Here is a 23,062-nt window from a genome sequence, read left to right on the forward strand (position 1 = left end):
AAGGTATCAATCTTCTTTAGCCTTTGAGCCTATGAACAAATTGCAACAGAATGCAAATTAAATTCAATCGTTTAAGTAGAATTATCACGTACATCGGACAAAAATCACAGAGTCAAGTAAGGAGGACATTTTCCCAGTGTTCAATAAACAAATTCAGATTAAATCATCAAGGCTAACTGGGTTATTATCATTAGCTTATCTAATAAGAATAGTTTTGTGAATTTTGGTTACATAATCCCAGGTCTATAAAACAAAGCCCAACAAACAAGGGATTGGTCTTCAGACCAGTTTCACAAAAAGGAGCAAATCCTAAATTGGTTCAAGATAAACTGAATCGAAGAAGAAATAAAATCGATTTAGGCGTACTCTTGTTTTTGAAAACCGAATTCAGAAAGCATGAATTAATTAGACAGTCAGTCTACTGGCGGTCGTCGGGCTTTTTCCAACAGTGCCCCAAAATTGTGGAACAAGCCTCCTGTTAACCTTCGCACCATAACCTTGGGCATCCCTGGGGCCCCCCCAGGGATGCCCACGGGTTTCGGTAGTTCGAACGAACCCCCTTTTTTGAATTTTCGTCGGCACATAATCTGCATTTCCTAAATTAGCAAAATAAAATCGATACATTCAAAGTAAATGGGAACCAGTCGACCTATCTTCATATTTTCATTCAGACCAACAATTCAAACTTTACTGTTTTAAGCACAAACTTTTTCATGAAACCAGGACCCTTAACTATGAAGTTGGCCAACTCATTTGATTATCAACGAATTAGGAGAACCTTTGAAAACGGCATATTTCATTTAAAAAATCTACATAATACAGCACGCGTCTCAACAGTCACACTCTTACAACCTTACAACATTCTTTATTTATCAGTTCAGTTTAAAAAATTTCTATGGACTTTTTATGGACTTTTAGTCATCGCGTGAAAACAGCATACTGTTCTCGTGTCATTGACGTCTACGGCTACATCTTTCGTTTTAAAAGTCGTCGTTATAAAAGAATAAAGCATAATGTTTACTTCACGCGAGTGACTCTTTTATCAACTTGCGGCACACTCCATCTATATGCAAGACTCTTCAATCTGTAACTACTATGGTCAATCCCGGTTAAACCCATACATAAAGTCCATTGTTGTTGTATTGGCTCGCCACTTAATATTTCCCATTGAAAAAATACCTAATTTGTAAAATAAAATCATTCAAAACTTACTTGATTTTCACAAATTTTCAAAACTGATCAGAAGCTTGGCCCATTAGAAAATACAACCCATACGCCCAAATCTAGTGATCATGATTTTTTGGAAATATCGTAAGTAAGCTCTTCTTCCGATAAAGTGAGTGAAATAGGGCACAGTAAAGATCTACTGATCGTTTACACAAAATGTAAATAAGTTTCAATCAAAAAAAAATTCATATCGTGATTAAGATTCGGAGAAAAAATAATTCGATCAGCAGTGGCGTTGGAAGTGCAGCGACTGCAGCGGCCAAAGCCGCGGCAATAATTTACTGAATGACGTTTTTTTTTCGCCGCCCTTCGCCGTGGCAATATTAAGAATCTGTCCAAAATCGGCATTTGGCCGCAGCAATAAAGCATTGCTTCCAACGTGCCTGATCAGCTTGCCGAATTCGTGGAGTACAAGTTGGCTGCGGTAAGCGGGATTGACCATTATATTACTTCCTAAAAAGTCTTTCATTCATTGCTAGCTCAGCGTTCACAACGTTGAGCATATCATCTGAGTTCCACGAGTAAAACATATTCCTTTAAACTTTCGGGCAGAGGAAGTTTGTGAACTTTTTGCATAGGGTAATTTCCGAGACATTGGCGTATTCGAGCTCGACACAGGTCTTTCAGCGGCATGCTGTTCTCTGACAGCTTGTTCAGTTTATCACAGAAATCCTTTTGACACGTCAGTTGTTTCGGAATTTCGCCAGTTTTCTGAAATTGAAGGACACTCAAATTGACTCAAATTCGAAGTTGCAGGTTAAACTTCATTCCGGATCCAGTCTCTCATTTTTGGAAATGATCTTGTTACACAGAATGATTTAAGACATTCCGTAAAATTCTACCAACACCCGGAAATGTGTTATCATGACACGAAAATCTAGTCGCTCTTTGAAACAAGCTTCTGGAAATTAGTCCATTTTTCTTTATCCAAAACCTCAGCAAAACAGTGAAATCTCCAATGGAAAGTGTTCGAAGCTGATGCGATTGTATAACATAAATATTGGAAAATCTGAGCTAATAACATACACACCTTATTCCTGTAAGTAAGAAGTGCTCCAGCAGATATCAGATAATTTATTATTTCAGTTTGTCCATTACACGCTGCCAGGTACATCGGAGTTACGCCCCAATTATCTTGTTTATTTACATCGGCTCCGTGCTGAAAATACACACAATAATCATTTAACAAAAATTCCACCAGCTTAAACAGCATAGCTGCCGACTATTGCTGCTAAAACCGAAATGTCACATACTTCCCCATGCGTAACTCGAAATCAGATGTCATTTGATATATTTCAGGGCATGAACCCATGCTATGCGGTGTATAATCCATCAACCCTAAATTGCGACTACCCTGCGCTGCGGTGTATACATGTAATTGCTATCACTTAGGACGTATAATTGATGCGATTGTAGACACGCGAAACCTCAGTCGTTATGGTCAACTTCGTTAAACCTACTTTAACTTAAAATCTCTATTGAAAGATCGCAGCACCTGTCAATCATTGATTATTAGGGGCGTACTCTTTTATGACCTCCGAAGTCTCCATCCGAAATCTCCGGTTTGCTCCACACAAAATCCGAATCCCACCACCTCGACAAAAAGGAGGTTTGGGACTCTCCAAAAGGTCACATGACCAATGAAAGAGTACGATTGGAAGAAAACCGATTCTCTGATCTGATAGAAGAGTACACCACAGCAATTAATGATACACTGCACTGGGGGATAGACGCAATATAGTGGTATGCACATCATACAACCCACAGGTGTGGAAATTTCCAAACTTGCATTTGTCATCTGCAATTTGGTCTAAAGGCTGGCTTATGTCGACAAGCAACGCGACGCCTACCGACGCAATGGGGTTTATTGCCCATTAGCGGCAACTAGCGGCCGCCATTTGCTGCTCTATCGGTTTGATAGACTCATCGACTCGTCGCATGCCGTATCAGGCTAGTTGCCCATGTTCTACTCTGGCCTACGGTAGGCGGACATTTGCTTTCGATCGCAACCGACATAAGCTCATCTGCGACGCGACGGAACTGAGCGTCATTCGTAATAAGTCATCAACTTTCAAATTCAAGCAGTTCAAAATGTAAACCAAACCTTCAGTACGGCAGAGGACTGGACCGAAGATCTAGAAACGAAATTGGTAGAATTATGGTGTGAGCGGCCATCTTTATATAATGTCGCTAGCACAACATTCAAAACCGAATCGGAAAGATTAAGATCTTAAAGAAATAGCTTTTCTAATAGAAATATATTTCCCAATAATTCAAGATAATTCAAATTTTTCCACAAAATGCTTATCACGTGACCATCTGAGCCGTTGCAGTTGCCAGTAATCGCAACCGACATAAGCAGGGAAGCAACTTGGGAGGATCTCGTATCCCGCTAGTCGGCCTCAGTTGCTACGAATCGGAGCGCAGTTGACATAAGCTGGGCTGCGATCGCGGTTGCTCTCAGTTGCTTTAAGAACAATCAGGCTACATTGCGAAGTCGAGTGGCCGGTTCGGCCAAGACTCGTTTGTCGGATCTTAGCTACACTGAGGTCACCTAAGATACACGATCATTTTGAACCAAACGCTTAGTCATGCGATGTGGACATCTGTCGTCGTTCATTGGAAATGACCTTACGATCAGTTGCAAGTACACTCGGGTCACATAAGATTGTCTAACGCCTGATCTGCGATCAGTTTTAACAGTGCACTCATGTCCTGAACATTCCCAAACCTGAAAATCGGTGACTGGTTGCCAATTTGTTACGACGTGACCATCAGGTCGGATCTTATTAGACCTGAATTAGGCTTTAAGCAATCGAATGAAAAACTAACAGCACTATCACTATCAATACGATAGATGCAATTAAACATGAAAAAGTGATGACACCTCGGACATGGACTCGCGCCGTAGGGCAATCTTACCTTAATTAGAAGTAAAGCGCATTCTGGATATAAACTGACGACCGATAGTAACGGAGTACCTCCGTGACGACACTGAGTGTTCATATCGGCACCGTATTTCAACAGCATCTCAATACTATCCTTATGGCCTTTATAACACGCCCAGTAGAGAGGAGTTTTACCGTAGTAGTCTTGTTTATTCAGACATGACCGACCTAAATTGAAAGGAGAGAATATAGTGCAATAATTCCATCAGGTAGTGAAGTTCAAATGCGTTCCTTCACAGATTTATGTCTATGCATTAAACAGTTATTTATGTAATTATATTCTTTTCAAAGCATCCCGTGTGGACAATCAATGATACTTTTGTTACATGCCTCGAGAATGCTTAAATTCAATTCAATACAGGTTTTCATTTCATTTCTAATTAGAATTGGTGGATTTAGGTTCTCTGATGGTGAAGCCTCACAACAATGAGCATCAACCTCTTGATTACCCTGATACTGGTGCTTTTTGGGATTCGGGATCTAACCGGACATCATCACTTAGCCGATTCATACCTGATAGAATTGAAACTGCCACCGAACAAAACCCTGCCACAATAGACCAAGTGTGCATGTAGTAGTGCAGCTAAGCCGAGCACGGGATATTCGATTCAATTTCTGATTGGCAAAAGCAGCATAATTACATGGGCACTGGGTCTATTTGGACCAAGATCAACCACTAGATTGAACCGAGAATGAATGCCTGCCGATGGGGAAGATGATGGGACTGCCACAATAATGTATTCTCCCTCGGCAGGGATTCGAACCCGATGACTCGCTACACTCAGCCATGGTACGAAACCCTGCCACACTAGACCGGGTGCGCAGGTACATGCGCAGGTTAACCAAACGAAAACTTGCGGCACCAATCAGATTGCTCCTTGTATAATCGCTGAGGCAAATATCACGGAAGAACTATAATAAGTGGGAAAACCCGGGCTAAAATAAAACGGGACATTTGATTGGCTAATAATGACATCGTCTAATCTGAGCCTAGTGTGGTAGCATTTCGTACCGTGGCAATCTCGATGCCATCGGGTTCAAATCCCCGCCGGGGGAGGATGCGATAACGAAGAGTACGAACCGTTTTTCGTGACGATATCTTTGATGCGTTCGAGGTTCCCGTGGCTGGCCGCGTAATGCAAGTCGGTCCATTCGTGATTGAAACTCGGCGGTTTGTCTTTGTACGGCGACGCTTTCGCGTTGTAAACGTCGTCGGAGTGCGTACGCTTCGAGCCGCGTCGTATCGACCAACCGATCGGAATATCCAGACATTGAAATACCGACTGGTCGCTGCCCATACCGTCACGCACGTGTAAACAGCTATGACACGACGCCGATAGCCACTGCATCGAAAAACTCGGCCGTTCGATCGATATAAACGCGTCGATGACCGCTGAGCGAATACACAAGTCTCGGTCGATTAAAAATTCCCGGATTTCGCCGATTATCAAATCATTCAGTTTTTTTTTAGTTTTTACCTAAACAAGCGCGCTCTCAATACATATACGCCGTCTCCGTTTGCATTTGAAATTTTTTCAAATTGCGACGATCAAATCCAAAATTTTTTACATTTCTCCTTGTCTTAACCTCGAGATCTATCTGCTGACAGTTTTATAGAGCCTACGCCTTGTGTAACACCAGTAGATTAGTTTTCGGTGATTAAATTCGTTTCATTTTTGTCGAAATATCATCTTGCAATGAAACGTGTACTTTTTTCTCGTAGATAAATAAGTTTCCGAGTTCAGTTTGGACGATAGGTATCTATGACTAGGTCTAGTTGATCACGCGAGTTACCACATCCGCTGACGCAACTGCCTCATAAAGACGCTAGTGCACAATTATTCATCAGTTGGCTCGGGTCCATGTCTGAAAATTGTAAAAAAAAATCTTAAATAATATTTCACTAGTACGATTAGTTGTGGACTGAGGGGGTTCAAACCCACCGCTTTTTCGAGTGAGGAATCCTTCCGACCTCCTCCCTCGGCAGGGGTTAGAACCTGATAGCATCGCTAAACTCAGCCACAGCACAAAATTCTGCTACACTAGACCGGGTGCCAGGTACGCAAGAAAACTTGTGGCACCAATTATGCAGGGGAAAACCCAGTCTAAAATAAAACAGTTATTTCTGATTGGCTAGTGATGACATCATCTAATCTGCGCATGTAGCTGTGCACCCGGGTTAGTCAGGCAGGGTTTCATACTGTGGCGAGTCTCAATGCCATCAGGTTCGAATCCATACAGGAAGGATGACCTGGTAAATCGCCGATGAAAACCAAACAAGTTGATTAGAATATTCTCGAAGATATTTTGAGTCAAAATGCCTTCAGATTGCAAGAAAATTCATCTTAATTTGTATATCCCTCACTTAGGCTTCACCCCTATGGACAGTCACCCTTCTCTGAAGTCACCCCTTTAAAAAATATCCTAGATTCACCCCCGGCAAAAAACATATCCTCCCTAGGGCCATCTACTTAAAGATTGTTGTTTATTTGGAGACAACGGACTGACCCTTGGTTAAATTACTTACGTACCTAGATAGAAACCCGGCCTTTTCTAGGTCTCACCTTGCCGTTAACAGCTAAATTCCTTATGTATTTAAATCCTTAATAGGTTATAAATCCCAAACTGGACTGGCAAAAAATTCGATGCCTCTCTTAGTTGAAATCTCGGCCTCACTTCATCCTTCCAACGTAAGAAATGTTATACATTAGCGGTGTTCCTATATCATGTGGGCGAGGAGATGCTATTACCAGTAGCCTAATTAACACGTGCTTAACTTGCCATTATTTCATCTAGCTAACAAGTTAAAAATAATCTCCGAGTGGGGTTAAGGATAAAAATAGCGAGTTAGCTGCTAAATATAAATGCTGGTTTCTAAATATAGGCCGATGGCGGTGTAATTTCAATTAGGCGTAAACGACGTCAGTGCAGTTCCGAGCTCGTATTACTCTACAGAGGATAGCTGAATACGTTTGAACCGGGAAAGTTGAAACAATGTAGATCCGCGATTGATATCCTTCGTAGACGCCGATCTGAAGTGCGCCCACAACTATAGAAAAGGATATGCTATGACACACAATAACTTAGAAGACAATCGAACCGATGATACACGTTAAACATTGTTCTTTCACCCCAATGGTACCGTTTTGCGGGACCGTCAAAGAATTTGTGGTAAACTGCCCAAGCCCACAGTGCCTTCCTATTTCGCCCCAATTCAATCTTTTTCGCCCCTACCAGTGTTTTTCAATCTCATTTTTCACCTGGAAATTTGATTTTTGACTTAAATCCTCGACTCATAGATTTCATTCTGAATATTTCGAATTTGTAATATAGTCAGAAATGCCAACCTTGATTTTATCCGACACTGTACTAGTGTGTGAAGATGGCGCACTAGTACAGTGTCAGACTGAGAGTGTGATTTGAGTTGACAAGTATGATTGAGAGAAGATAAGGAAATTGAGAGATTAGGAAAAATGACGTAATATGCCATGAAAATTGATTAGGTAATCCGTAACTTATCAAATTTTTTCAGTATTCTCAGGTGAAAAACACTGTAACAATTTTCAGAAAACCGAACGCCTAATTCCACACCATTTTATGGAACAGTTACGGAAACAATCAGAACACTTGGCAGCTTTGTATAGTGGGTTTTTAACTAAAGATAATCTTTTCTCCACTTCTGAGTAGAGTTTGGCTATTCTGTTACATTGTATCCGAACATAGAGCCTTTGCTTATATTATACCTGTTGACACTCCATTTACAAATTTTCTGATCCCTAACGTAAAAATCCGAAAATTCCTCGATCTCTAAGTCGGTATTCGGTGAACTCAGTAAAAAAATTAGTCCAAATAGAACTGAGTTTATCTAAGCTGCACATGTAGCTGAGCACTCGGGCTAATCAGCAGAGTTTCCGGCCATGGCAGATTCTCGATGCCTTCATGTTCGAATCCCTGCCGGAGAATTAAGTACCAACAACGGCCTACAGGAATTTCTATTCTGATCGAATGATAATTGTAGCACTAACCTAAACACCTGTGTGCCGGCATCTCAACGTGATAAGTCGAGACATCTCTTGAATATTGGCTTTGATACTGGAAAAAAAATTGTTAGGCTTATCCATTAGCAATATATGTAGTTCTACTTCACACGTCCACCATCTTTATTACTAAATCTGCGCATGATGCAACGGACGCCACTTGTCTCTCTATACCAGCCTATACAAATAGGCAGGAACTGCTCCTCTCCGTAATGCTCAGCTTATACCCGCTTAACCCTTGAGTTACGTAGTACACAGTCACGGGTAACTCGCATTTTCATGGAGAATTTTCATAATACCCACGCTCGATCTATCGCAAAACCTTCGCAGTATTCCAGCTACTTTGTGCAAACAGTCGATTTTTCGAAATATATTTCGTGGACCAATATCAATTAATATATTTCTCTAAAATTGAAAATTGTGCGGACTACCTTGCTACACTAAAACAGCCATAATTTTTCTATCCATGGGAATTCTACCATAAAATTCTCAGATAATCATAAGAACATACTGCAGAATAGAAAAGAAAGCTTCGTTTAGCAAATATAAATATCCGCTATAAAATCAATATTTAAAGATGAGCGGGAAATACGATCATAAGTTGGTGTGTCGTCGGCGCTGTGGGACATTCTGACGAATGCGTATTGATGTGATGTCAGCTATCCAGATTCATCAGCGGGTGTAAGCTAAGCATTACGGAGATAGGATCATTACCTGTCTTTCTGTAGGCCTATATTAGAGAGACGAGGGGCGTTCGTTGCATCTTGACTTGACTATGTTCAGAGTTTGAAGTTCGACACTAGGAGACTTTAATGGAGGTATCTTCCACTAAGTTTCCGAACAACCTTACCTTGTAGCTGGCCAGGCTGGGAAGTAAACCTCGGCTGGTCCACCCATCCCCCTCCCAATATTTATCCAGCCGACTCTTAAAGCAGTTGAGAGTAGGGCTAATACAACACTTCTGGGTAGGGGCCTAAACCATTTTTTGGCAGACGGTGGGGAACAATAATACATACAGTATCATATCACGGTGTCGGTATCACTTGGATTATCAATTAATTTTAACCTGTATCAAAGCCCATTCACACTTAAGCGCCTGTGGATTTTCCCCACCATGAGAGGCTTGCAGGCCCATCAGACTTGTTTGTACTTCAGAAACAATAATGTGTTATATCCAGTGTCATAGGCCTATGTAGTTAGTTACCTAATCGTTGGTGGTAAGCTTTTTATAATCGGATGGGCTTATACCAACGTTAGGGATGACAAGGACCAAAACACGGTTGAAAAAAGTAACACTTCAAAAATATACTTTCTATTCACTTCAGTCCACAATTAATGGCTTGATTCACAAACTAACACAGGTACCTTTCGAAATAATCCAATTTTATGTATGTTTCGAGTGGTTAATCAACATTATTTTGAGAAATTAATTAATTTCTCCACCAATTTCGCCATTGGCCGCCATTTCTCTGTATTGCACATGTGGCATGATAAGACAAGGGGACCTACAAGGATTTATATAAAACTTCCAAGACGAAATGACAATTTTTAGTTTTGATGGTTTTCCAACTTATATTTCAAATCTTCGTGTTTTCCATAATAAATAATGAAATAATAAATTCTGGTAAAAGAAAAATGTGAATAAGTGTTGATTTCTTAATTTTTTTCAATTTCGTCGTTTCGTTTCGTTAGTTTGTGCTGTTGTCCTGGCCTCAGTCCACAGGTGCCAGCACCTCCAGTAATTTTCAAAATGGCAGCTGTTGACCCGACGGAAATATACTCTCACTTCACGGCCGATTTGCACATGGATTAAGATCGTCAGGTGAGGTGTTATAGGTATCAGACAAACTACGAATCTGTTGTGCATCGATTAGAACAAAAATTAGACGGATATCTTAAGAGACAATGAAATGCCAGGCAAATTACTCGTCAGTCAAATTGGCTGACGAAGATTTCATACAAAAATGACCTTCCCATTCCTGACTGTGGTTTGTGAAAATATCCGATTGTGAAACTAAACCACAGACAGGTTACTGACTAAGGCCTATGAATAGTATTAAGACACAGGATTGACCTCACATTAGTTTTTCCAATTCCGAGACATCCCCTGATTTTCCCTCTCCTTGTTTTCTTTTTTTCCCTCAACCCATAATCTGAATACCAGATGTTGTTACAGTCCCTTACAAAGTCTGACGTCAAACTGTCAAATAAAGGTTAACTCCTGTTTCTTGCAGTGCACTCACAGATTCTGGGTCATAAGCTATTTTATCAAATATACTAAATGATAACCTTATTGACTTTGAAAATGTGTCTTATATTTGTGTTCTTGATGATTTATATCGGGAACTGGCAAATTCATTGATTTCATTGAATTTATTGTCACAATCGGGATATAAAATAATGACAAAACTAATAGGCCTAGGCCTATAGTCCTATAGTTTGTTAGTGTTTTGTGAGGTTGCCGTTTAAACTTATCAGTAGCCATGATGTTTTTCTCGGATTTATTGCAGAATAACCATTCCAAAACACAAGTACACAATCAAAAACCCCAGAAAAAGCATCAAGTCCATAGGCTAGGCGACACAGAGTTGTAGGTTGCTCATATCAGAGTTGTAGGTATTTGATGTAAAAACGATAATCTGTTAATCGTATGTCTATGTTAAAACGATAATCTGTTAATCCTATGTCTATAATAGACATAGGATTAACAGATTATCGTTTTTACATTTCCTACAACTCTGATACTACGAGCCCCTGTGATCAGCGAGAGTGCCTTCTGTGTGTGGCTCGTCACATTAGCTGGGGGGTCCAAAATCAACGATTTGACCCAGTTTCCTAGGTACCACCTATATAAAAAAGAAATAGGTTGTACCTAGGATACTGGGTCAAATCCTTGATTTTGGACCCCCAACTATCGTGACGAGCCCGTAGTTAGTTACCTAATCGTTGGTGGTAAGCTTTTTATAATCGGATGGGCTTATACCAACGTTAGGGATGACAAGGACCAAAACACGGTTGAAAAAAGTAACACTTCAAAAATATACTTTCTATTCACTTCAGTCCACAATTAATGGCTTAATTCACAAACTAACACAGGTACCTTTCGAAATAATCCAATTTCATGTATGTTTCGAGTGATTAATCAACATTTTGAGAAATTAATTAATTTCTCCACAAATTTCGCCATTGGCCGCCATTTCTCTGTATTGCACATGTGGCATGATAAGACAAGGGGACCTACAAGGATTTATATAAAACTTTCAAGACGAAACGACAATCTTTATTTTTGATGGTTTTCCAACTTTTATTTCAAGTCTTCGTGTTTTCCATAATAAATAATGAAATAATAAATTTCTGGTAAAAGAAAAATGTGAATAAGTGTTGATTTTTTAATTTTTTTAAATTTCGTCGTTTCGCTTTGTTAGTTTGTGCTGTTGTCCTGGCCTCAGTCCACAGGTGCCAGCACCTCCAGTAATTTTCAAAATGGCAGCTGTTGACTGGACGGAAATTTACTCTCACTTTACGGCAGATTTGCACATGGATTAAGATCGTCAGGTGAGGTGTTATAGGTATCAGACAAACTACGAATCTGTTGTGCGTCGATTACAACAAAAATGAGACGGATATCTTAAGAGACAATGAAATGCCAGGCAAATTACTCGTCAGTCAAATTGGCTGACGAAGATTTCATACAAAAATGACCTTCCCATTCCTGACTGTGGTTTGTGAAAATATCCGATCGTGAAACTAAACCACAGTCAGGTTACTGACTAGACGAGCCCGCTGCTGTCCCAAGAGAGTGAGACCAGCAGTCTTGATTTTTTACCGTGTCGATTGTCGTCAGTGATGATGCAGCACTAAAAGATCCAGTGCTCTCTGAAAATACATACAAACCCGTAACAACCGACAGTACCACACAAATATACGACACTTACAGATGAATACACGGTAACAAAACAGTGGCAGCACCAGCAGTAGCATTCATCGTCATCTACATTTGCTACCGCATCTCATCCATCTTTTTAGTTTACATACACAGGCACAGAGGGAGCCACAAGCCAGCTCATCGTAAAGTGCCCTCCATTTTTAGTAAACTGCAAGCTATGCGATGGGTGAACTTGCTATTTGTGTGATTCGTAAATAAATTGACAATTTATTAGGCTATTTCGGTTTCATACGGCGTGATTGCCTTTAAAGACATTGGCGACTCGTTCGCCATCTATCGCTATTGCAGTGACTCAGCGAGACTTGCAAGATTGAGTTGCCGATGCCGGGCCGATTCAAAATGTTGACTGGGTTATCACTACACTACACCAGTTTGCTATATAAATTACCACACAATTTCAATGCACTTACCTTTGATAAGACAGTCTGTGCCCTAATAGCCTCCTTAGATGTTTTGAAATATTAATTTAGTTAATTTATTAAGTTTAAGTTTATCACTATTAAGTTTATCCATTGCCCACTTGCATGATAGTTCTTTGATGATAGTTCTTTATATATTCATTATATGTAATGAAATCAAATGTAAGTTCATCAAATTTCTTAACTCATTATACCGATTTTAATTGTTTTTAGCCCCATGAAAAATGAATGATGTCATGAAAATGAATGAATGTTTATTAACATTGTCAGTAGTTCTCATAAATTTTCTTTGGCCTTTTTTTCCGTGGCCATTTTTTCCTTGGCCATTTTCCTAGGCAAAAACCTTGACCATTCTTTCCTTGGTCATTTTTCCTGGCCATTTTTTCCTTGGCCATTTTTTCCTACATTCATTTCGGTCTGGCAAGTCCTCGCCAAGGCATGTTTGGCATTGTGTTATTAGATACTTGTTTCGAGAATCATTTCCGGGTACCGGTAACAAATAGGCCAGGGGCCTTTACGCGACGATGCCGTTTATCTCCATTCTATTCCAATGGAATTCATTCATCATAATTCAGCCCCAAAGAAATTTGTTCAGCTCTGATGTGATAACGACAAATATTAAGAATTTCTTTTCATTGAAATGTCCTTATTCAAAATCCCGTGTAAGGCTTATGTGTCGTAGCAATTGTTTAGTTGACATAAAATGTCATCTATGGGACAGAGCATCTCACAAATCTGCCATTGAACAACATTCAATCGGGAGCCGAACCGGGAAGCGGGAAGCGGGAAGCGGGAGCCAGCTTCACGGGGGTAAATAAGAGACGTTTGTTTATCTTATTAGGTAGGCCTTCGTTTGAAAAGATGTTTTTAGATCACTGATCCCAATTGTCATGTAATTATGTCTGTAACCAGTTTGCTATTTTATAAGCACCACCGTTGTTTATTTGCTCTAAAAACTTGATACTGGTTATAGGTTTTGCATCAGTTTTAAATTTAACTTGAGAATAGGTAAAACACGAAAACGTACTCTCCGTTACTTGAACGGCACCTTCGCTATAGGAGACGATATTTAACCTAGTTTTGCTTCAGACTGCATAATGTTCGCTCACGCGTCCTTATCTTGTGTATACGACTCGACATATTGATGCCGATAATCGGAACACTCGGACTTATACTACTTCGTTTCCACCGAATTTCAAGAGTCAGTAGTATATACGTATACTGGGTTTAGGATATACATCTAGGATGGCTAACCGAAGACCAATATCTACTGCAGCAGAACGAGTCCGCAAACTTATGTTCGATTCAACGTGTGAAAATAATGCCGATTGCTCTGATGATATTCTAGAGGCCACGATGGATTCGTCGGATTCGTCGTTTTTCTCAGAAGAAGAAGATGAAAAAGAAGAAGAAGGAGAGGAGGAGGAGGATGAGCAACAACAGGAGGAGGAGCAGGAGGAAGAAGTAGAAATGGAAGTCCAGGATCATCCAGTGGCAGGGCGTGGTCGTGGTCGTGGAAGACCGCGTGGATCAAGAGCTCGGCGTGATATTGCACCGCATCGACATATGACTGATAAGAGTTGGTCGGACGTATCAGTAACCGATTACGGCCCGTCCCTGTTACGATTTCGACCGGTAGACGAGAGCGGTCCGGCTAACGTTGACCATTTACCAGAAAACGCGAGACCGTTGTCTTTTTTCCGGCTCTTTTTCACGGACGACATCGTAGATGACTTGGTGACGGAAATCAATCGTTACGCCGACGAGAAGATCGCCGCTGCGGGACCGCGGCTATTGCCAAATTCGCGCCTCCAGAGCTGGACCCCGACAAATTCGCAGGAAATCCTCCGCTTTATCGGAATTCTACTCAATATGGGGATCGTGCGATTGCCGAACGTCCAGATGTATTGGAGCACGACGTGGTCTTGTTCGCAATCGTTTTTTAGAGATGTGATAAGCTGCGACCGTTTTTCGCTTCTCTATCATAGCGTGTTGCACGTAACCCATACGCCACCGAACCGGAACACTGAACGCGCGCATAAAATCACTCCGTTCCTCGCTAAAATCGTCGCAAGGTACCAGCACCATTACGTCCCGTACCGCGAAATAGCGATGGACGAATCGAGGATCGGTTATAAGGGTCGCGTGGCGTTTAAACAGTACTGCCCGAAGAAACCGGCCAGATGGGGCCTGCTTATGAGAACTGTCGCGTGTCCTCACACCGGATACTTGCTGAACGCGTACTCGTATTGCGGGCGCGACGACAACGTCGTTCCGGAACCCGGACTAACGAAAACGTCGCAGATCGTAGTAGACCTCGTGAGACCATTCGCGAATCGCGGGCACCACGTGTTTTGCGACCGGCTGTACAGCTCGATACCGCTGGCGGAGAATCTGTCGGGTTTCATTATACGGGGACAATCGCGTTGAGTTCGGCCGGGATGCCGACAGCCGCGAAAAATGTACACGCTATGCAACGCGGAGACGTGCGCGCCTATCGAAAGAATAACGTACTGATCTTGAATTGGTTTGATAAAAGGGTCGTGACGATGATCTCCACGTTTTCGAAAGGAGACGAGCGAAGACACGTCCCGATTCGTGGTCGCGACGCGGAGATTTCGAAACCGGCGGTTGTGTTCGACTATAACCAACACATGTCGGGAGTCGATCTACACGATCAACTAAACACATATTACGACAGTTCTCGAAAGACAGTCAAGTGGTGGAAAAAGGTGTTCTTTTGGCTGATCGAATCGAATTGTTACCAATTCGTACATTTTATGGAAACTCCACACCACGAGGCGAGTTCACCAGGCCACATCGCTGAAGTTTCGCGAGCTACTCGTCGCCGATTTAGTGCGTACGGCTGATCCCAAACAAGCGAAGCGGGGACGCCCATCGATAGGCCCGCCGGACGAGCGACTAAACGGCAAGTTTTACGCAGTAGCACGTGCCCCGCGATCGAGCCGCTGTTGTCGCGTTTGTAGCAACTATCGAGCAGGGAAGGAGTCGCGGACGGCGTTTTACTGCGGCACATGTTCTGATAAGCCCGGCCTACACTCAGGAGAATGTTTCAACCGATATCACACTGTTAAAAATTACAAGACATATTAAGAATTAATGAACAAACCTGTTGTTGTAATTAAGGCTGAATTAAAACAATTTATGAATTCAAAATCACAAATTGTATGTTTTTTTTTTCACTTTTCTCAATTTGGGGACAATTTTGTGGATCTTGAAGACCTTGTGGGTTTTAAAATCGCTGCAAGACAGTATACGTACAAGTATAGCCTAATATATGCAATGTAAATCTACAGGTATGATATATGCAATATATGAAGGAACGGATAACACACAGGGGCTCGTATCAGAGTTGTAGGTAATGTAAAAACGATAATCTGTTACTCCAATATACATTGGATTAACAGATTATCGTTTTTACATTACCTACAACTCTGATACGAGCCCCTGTGGGATAACACAATTAAACGACATTCAGCGATTCAGGACCCTTTCAGCAATTCAGGACCCTTTGGATACGTTCTAGTAGCTCTAAAATATTTTCATGGAGCAAGAACATCAGTATCTTAGACTTGATTATGAAAGAGTCGCAGTTTTACCTTATCTATTCCATCTTGAAAGATATGAAGACCGAACCCCGAGGGTGATAGTGATATTCATGTGATACTGAGTAATGACGCATGCGCACTGACGATGAATCTTTATTGTCCTAATCAAATTGATTTGGATATTATATCTACATCGAGATTGAGGGCTATGATTTTGATAATTCAAGTAACCCAATATCATACGGAAAGTGATATCTCATGTAATGAAAAGGATTCATTGTTCTTTCGTATTTCTTTACTTTTTCTAAGATCTTGGAAATACATGGGAGTATTGATATTGGTCTGTAGTTTGAAAAATGTGAAACATCTCCATATTTGAACAAAGGTAATATCTTTGATATTTTGAAGGATTCAGGTACTTGCCCATTAATCAAACTTAGATTTAAAATATGAGCTAACGGCAGAGATATAGCGTCAATTACTCTCTTGAGGATCTTTTGATTGATACCATCATGACCAGTGTTATTACTATTTTTAAATTTTGAAATAATATTTTCAATTTCTAAAGAATCTGTGGGAGAGAAAAAGATATTATTTTGTTGTGGCGGACCCATTAAAGAGAAAAATGTTTCGTTAGTAGGTAAAATATCATTGGCTAAATTTGGACCCGCTTGTGCAAAACACTTATTAAATTCATTGGCTATACTAAAATTATTTTTGTACATAACACCATTCTGTTCAAAAACATCAGGAAATTTAGAATTTGATGATTTTCTATTAATTAGGTCATCAATTATTTTCCAGGTTTCCTTGGAATCTCTCGGATTGTTTAACATAGAGTTATAGTGAAGCCTTTTAGCCTTTTTGATACAAGTATTAAAAACGTTTCTATATCTACTGTAGATATCTCTATCAGTTTGAAGTTTACTAGACAGGTATCTTCTATAAAGAGAATCCTTCTTTTTTAAAGAAATCAATAAACCGTTAGAAAACCATTCGTGTTTCTTGTCCCTATATATCGAAAACTTTCTATTGATTATAGGGAAACATTCCGTGTAATATTTGTAGAATACAATATAAAAGAGTTATAGGCCACACTAGAGCATATTAAAAATAAAATCTCCAGTCGGTTTATGAGAGTCGGTGTTTAGATTACAGATTTATGGCATTATCATGCCTGTTTCACGGTCGTTTATTTTGTATTGATTCTTCAATCTGTTCATCGTATTTATTCCCAGTAAGTTTATGGTTGTATGAACTCCAAGTATGTGCATTGTAATATAGTTCACCTAGGTCCAAGTTATTGTGCAAAATCAGTGTCTGGTACTATTTTTTCTATAGCAAACTTTATTCTTGTCAACTTACCTTACTATATGAACCCATGTAATTTTGTAAATGTTGTTCAGTTAAAATATAGACTTCAGCTTGACATCCAACTCTTCGCTCTCACTTCTTTGCCGTTAGTTGGTTTTGCCGACATTTTCTGGTCCCTCGAGCCGGACGGAGGAAGAGTTAGCTGGTAAGCTGAAGAAACTGCGGCGAGCCCGTGGGGTTAAGAAGGGTATCTTCACGCGTCAATGCCTGAAGACTTGATAGCCATCACTGCAACCCGAGAAGAGCTGAAAGCTGTCCTGTTGCAGATAGGCCAATATGTTGACGCCATCGACGAGATTAATGAAGAGTTGGCAGCCTTGCTGGTAGATGATGCGGATGTTCGCCGACGATTATATGGCCGAAGTATACAGGCAACACCGAGTAGCTGTCGAGAAGATCACGACGGCCGTCCTCGAGGCCCGAACACCAACACCAACCGATGTTGAGACCGTCGATGAACTGCCTTCAGACGTCTTTATGCAGTCAATCGTTGATCAACTTGGTTTAGATGGTGAAGACAAGATGCTGCGACTGAATACAGTTGAAGGTCAAGGATCCCGGAGAGCAGTGAAGTTGGTGAAGCTAGATGTCGCCCCGCTCGCAAGTGGTAGCACACAGAAGCTGATAAATGTAGATGAAGTATGGTCCGTACCTGCCCTGAAGATTCCTGTTGCTCACACTCGACTGAAACCGAAGCAAAGCTGGTCGCACCTTGATGACATAGATGTCTCGTCGCCAGATGTCTTTGATGTTCAAGTTCTCCTTGGAGCCAATGTCACCGAAGCCATAGTCCAGCATAAAGCAAGAGTGGGGAAGCCAAATCAGCCCATAGCTGTCTGTACAAATTTTGGTTGGGCGCTTACTGGTCGTACCTGCATTTTCCTGTCACCAGCAGGCTCCAGTCCAAGCGTGTCCCTCTGTAAGAAGTCCAACGAAGAAAATGACGAAATGACGGCGCTTGTCAGAGAATGGTGGTCAACAGAGTCGTTTGGTGTGAAGTACAGCAAGATGGAAGTTCAATCACTTGAAGATACGAGAACTCAGAAGATGCTGGAAGACAATACCCACCTTGTGGATGGTCATTATGAGACGAAGCTGTTATGGCAAAAGTCCGATGTGAAGTTACCAGACAACAAACCATGTGCCCTCAACCGACTTCGAAGTGTGGAAACGATGCTGAAGAATGACGCTAAGAAGGCAGACGCTTATAGCAAGACTTTTCAGACCTACCTAGAGAAGGGCTATGCCAGAAAACTGACTGCCGAAGAAGCCGATGTTCCAAGCCCGAAGCAATGGTTCCTACCGCATCATTCTGTCTGCAACCCTAAGAAGAAGTTGCGTGTAGTCTTTGATGCAGCATCCAGATACCAGGGAGTCTCCCTCAACAACCAGTTGATGTCCGGTCCGGATTTCCTTCAAAGGATACCAGGGATTTTGCTGAGATTTCGGCATTAGCCTGTTGCTGTTATGGGTGATATTGAGGCAATGTACCACCAAGTGAAGATTGCTGTAGAAGACCAGCCTGCCTTAAGTTTCCTGTTGAGAGATCTTGGAGAGCCAGATGCATACCAGATGGTCGTAAATATCTTTGGTACCCGGTGCTCAGCAGCCATAGCTTGTTTTGCCCTTCGGAAAACCACTGACGAACCAGGAGTCGCTGCAGATGTCCGAGACGCCATTCTACGAGACTTCTATATGGACGATTTTCTACACTCAGAGACGTCGCCACCCGAAGCAACCAGAATGATACAAGATGTTACTCGAGCTGTACGCCATGGAGGTTTCCGACTGACCAAGTTGCTAGGCAACAGCAGAGAAGTAATTCAAGTCCTTCCACCAGGAGAGCTGTCCGTATATGTCGCCACCGATCGTCTTCCCTCCGTGCGAGCCTTAGGTGTCTGGTGGAATGCTGAAATGGATGAAATTGGTATCAAGCTGCCTAGTCTGGAGAGATTTTCCCGTCGAGAACTACTCAGGCTAATATCCTCGATTTTTGACCCGTTTGGTATGGTAGCACCTGTCATCAACAGAGCCAAAATCCAGATGCAAGCTACATGGTCCAAGAAGTTACACTGGGATGCTGAATTGCCAAAAGAAGATGTTGTCCAGTGGAGAGAGCTCTTACAAGACCTGCCCAAGCTGTCAGAAGTCACGATCCCAAGATGCTTCAAGCCCACTGATGTTGAGCCTGTAAGAAGAGAAATCCACCTGTTCTGTGACGCATCGGAAAAGGCCTTCGGTGCTGTCGCTTATTTCCGGATGATGATGCCGGATGGTACCACCCGTTTCTGTTTTTTTCATGAGCAAAACTAGAGTTGCCCCTCTGAAGAAGATGTCGATAGTCCGTCTGGAGATACAGGCTGCAGTCCTAGCTGTACAACTTGGCGAATCCATAAAGAAGGAAGTCACGTGTCACATTGACGAAACGTTGTACTGGTCAGACAGTAAGGTGGTCCTGTCCTACGTGTCGAACGAAAGCAAGAGGTTCCACATGTTCGTTGCCGTTCGAGTTGCCGAAATCCACGACTCTACCATTCCCAAACAATGGCGCCATGTACCGGGGAGTCAAAACCCGGCTGATGATTGTTCCAGAGGTATACCAGCTGCTGCCCTTGCTAAGAGATGGTTTCAAGCTCCAGTTTTCCTGTACCAGACTTCAGCTTGACATCCAACTCTTCGCTCTCACTTCTTTGCCGTTAGTTGGTTTTGCCGACAGTCGGCGTTGAAAAGATTTATATTGAAATCGCCCAATATGAAGTACGTACGCCCTGTTCTAGTTAAGTTTTCTAAGAGTGGTAGAAAATCAGTGTTAAAGTTATTGAAACTTACATCAGGTGGTCGATTGATAGTGCCAACAATATGTTTTGACATATTATGTGGTATTTGGATTTCTATGAATAAACTTTCGAATGTGTCATTTACACATGTAAAATCATCCAGTACCCTAAATCTAATGGTGTTGTGGACAAACATCGCTATTCCACCACCACGTGCATCCTGTCTACTTATGAAAATCGACTCATAATCAGGCAAATTATACATTGACTTGTTGTCATGTTGAAGTTTAGCCCACGTTTCAGTAAAAGCTAGGATCCCAAAATTGAAACAGAAGGAGTTTAAATATAATTGCAAATTTTCAAAATTCTCATTAAAACTCCTTATATTTAGATGAAACGAGGAGAAGTTTGATAATCCAAACTTTGATAATTGCGTTAAATCCTTATAATATTTACTACTTGAACCTACGATAAACTCAGGATGTGCATGACTGGCCATCTGCTAGTGGAATTGAAGCGTGATAGTAATACTTCGACGGCACTCACCGTTACATAATAAATTTTGCTCATTATGAACAAAGTACGCATATGTATTCACAAAAAAATCAATGTCAACAAAGAAAAATTGACGCTGTAGAAAATTGGTGAACACAGCGCATACTATTAGCAATAAACCATACCGAGTAACTAAAGCCACGAGCATATAAAAGGATTAGCTCCTCCTAAATAATTTTAAAATGCTAAATAATAATTGTTATTAAGGAATTATGATTTGATAGGATTAATCAAACTAGGATACACGATTTAATATCTCATCAAATCTGCATAGCCACTAAGATGGTGCTTCATGTTGTTAATGTCGGCCATAATTTTACCGTCATTCGACCATGATGCTGAAACCGTTTGATGTTTGTTCAGGTACTTCAGGAATTGAGCTCTGCCGCGAGTTAAATCCTCAGAGATACTAGTTTTGGATCCTTTTAATTTTCTACGCTGTTTGATAACCAGCTCTTTGTCAGTGTGACGCACAAATTTGACGATCATTTTGTCTCGGAACACTAGATGGTTTTCCTATTCGATGCGCTCGGTCGATGTCACACGCATTGATATCAATGTTCAGGGGGTCTTTGAAAAATTTCGTACATTTTTCAAGCGGATTTTCGTCTGGAAGTTCGTTGAGTCCAAAAATACGGATAGAGTTTCTTCTAGTGTACATCTCTTATTCTTCGTAGTACGCATCAATTTCCGAGAGTTTGTAATCGACGTCTGAAAGTGACTTGTCGATTACACGTCGTCATTGTCGAATTCATCGATAGTGGGCGGTTTCGTCCTCTTAGAAGTTCTCGCAGTTGATGAAGTTGATGATGTTGAGTCGCCGGAACTGCTAGTTTCTGCTTTTTCCGTTTGCTTTTATTGGTGGTTTTACTGTTTTTATTAACTCCAGCCATTATAGGAAGAACGTTGAACGAATAAACAAAAAGTAATGATCGTTCGACTCCACTACGTTCGTAACACTACAACATAAATCCTTCATATGTGAGTGAATATACGGCGAATATACTGCGATTTCTTGTCACTACGTCATCGCGCGAGCGTTTTCTACCTGGTATAATTATGTTACGATATCAAAATAACCAAAAACAGTCATTATATATGTGTTGAAAGAAGAAACAAACTCACGAGAGATCCACAACAGAAAAACATAACGTATACCATTAATCCATGTAATTTTCACGCGTATAGAATAAGTAAAAAAATTCAATAAACCAGCCTAGAAGGAGGAGCGAAATAAAACCGGTCTCACTCTAACGTCGACGCCATATCTCTCATTGATTAATCAGAAGATTTTTTAACGTTTTCATTTTGTAAATAACTATTTGATAGATATTTTCATAATTCGAAAAACGTTTAGGCAATGAATAGCATGTTCTATTATCATTATCATAAAGTGATTAATTAATTTAAAATCAATACTCAATTCATCGAATTTCTACAGCAAATTTTCAGGCAGAAATATTCACGAATTTCTCGTCCCAATAAAAGATAGATGTAGAAATTGATTACATAATTACACATTAGAAACTGATAGAATATTTCATATAATATTTGTTTCTGTCCGGTCGAGATTGGTAATACTGTAGTAATAGTGTTTGGAAGTGTAAAAATTGCAAATGCGAGTGAAACTGTTACGAGCATTATTGTTGTACGTTTTGATTTTGAAGTTTTCTGATCGGACGAAACCATTTTTGAACCTCTGAATAACTGAACTATTATAACAGTATTATATGTGAATATCAAAGTTAAAGGCAGAAGAAAAACGTGTACGATGAATACAACATGAGAAATGAATTGAGCGTATAACTGTTGGAAACATCCGAAAATCCGATCAGAAAACTCCCTTATCACCGCTGTGGGAATGCCTATCACACATATATTTACTATGAAAATAATCAAAATGACGCATCGGGCGAATCGAGGTGTACATATCAAACGAGATGTGAACGGAAAGAGCACAACTGCTGCACGCTCTTGAGATACGGCTACTATTAGCCATGAACTGCTGGCGCCCATCATTGACATTAGAGAATCGTAGATTTGACAACTGATCAGTGAATTTATGATGAATATCGGACCGGTGTTTAGATGCAAGAGAAAATATTGTAAAACAGGCATCAATGTAAAACTGACACAGTAGACATAATCGCTGATCGACAAAGCGATCAGATAGTTAGCGTAAGATAAGCCGCAGAATCTGCGACTTATCA

General features: G+C 40.9%; 3 protein-coding genes across 3 annotated transcripts; 2 read left to right on the forward strand and 1 right to left on the reverse strand.

The window, feature by feature from the left end:
* Positions 1-334: 334 nt before the first annotated feature.
* LOC141901809 (ankyrin repeat and SOCS box protein 11-like) lies at positions 335-12,245 on the reverse strand. The gene is made up of 5 exons (XM_074789294.1): positions 12,148-12,245; positions 5,257-6,041; positions 4,150-4,343; positions 2,258-2,386; positions 335-1,938 (listed from the first exon to the last, which is right to left on the reverse strand). Exons 2-5 carry the CDS (start codon positions 5,522-5,524, stop codon positions 1,732-1,734), a joined length of 798 nt encoding a protein of 265 aa, XP_074645395.1. The 5' UTR covers positions 5,525-6,041; positions 12,148-12,245; the 3' UTR covers positions 335-1,731.
* Positions 12,246-17,850: 5,605 nt separating this feature from the next.
* On the forward strand, positions 17,851-18,975 carry LOC141902179 (uncharacterized). Its single transcript, XM_074789819.1, has one exon. It carries the CDS (start codon positions 17,851-17,853, stop codon positions 18,973-18,975), a length of 1,125 nt encoding a protein of 374 aa, XP_074645920.1.
* Positions 18,976-18,987: 12 nt separating this feature from the next.
* Positions 18,988-20,185, forward strand: LOC141902180 (uncharacterized). The gene is made up of 2 exons (XM_074789820.1): positions 18,988-19,661; positions 19,825-20,185. The coding sequence occupies exons 1-2, from the start codon at positions 18,988-18,990 to the stop codon at positions 20,183-20,185; spliced, it is 1,035 nt and encodes a 344-aa protein (XP_074645921.1).
* The last annotated feature ends 2,877 nt before the right edge of the window (positions 20,186-23,062 follow it).

Source organism: Tubulanus polymorphus, chromosome 3, assembly GCF_964204645.1.
Source record: "Tubulanus polymorphus chromosome 3, tnTubPoly1.2, whole genome shotgun sequence".
Lineage (NCBI taxonomy): Eukaryota > Metazoa > Nemertea > Palaeonemertea > Tubulaniformes > Tubulanidae > Tubulanus > Tubulanus polymorphus.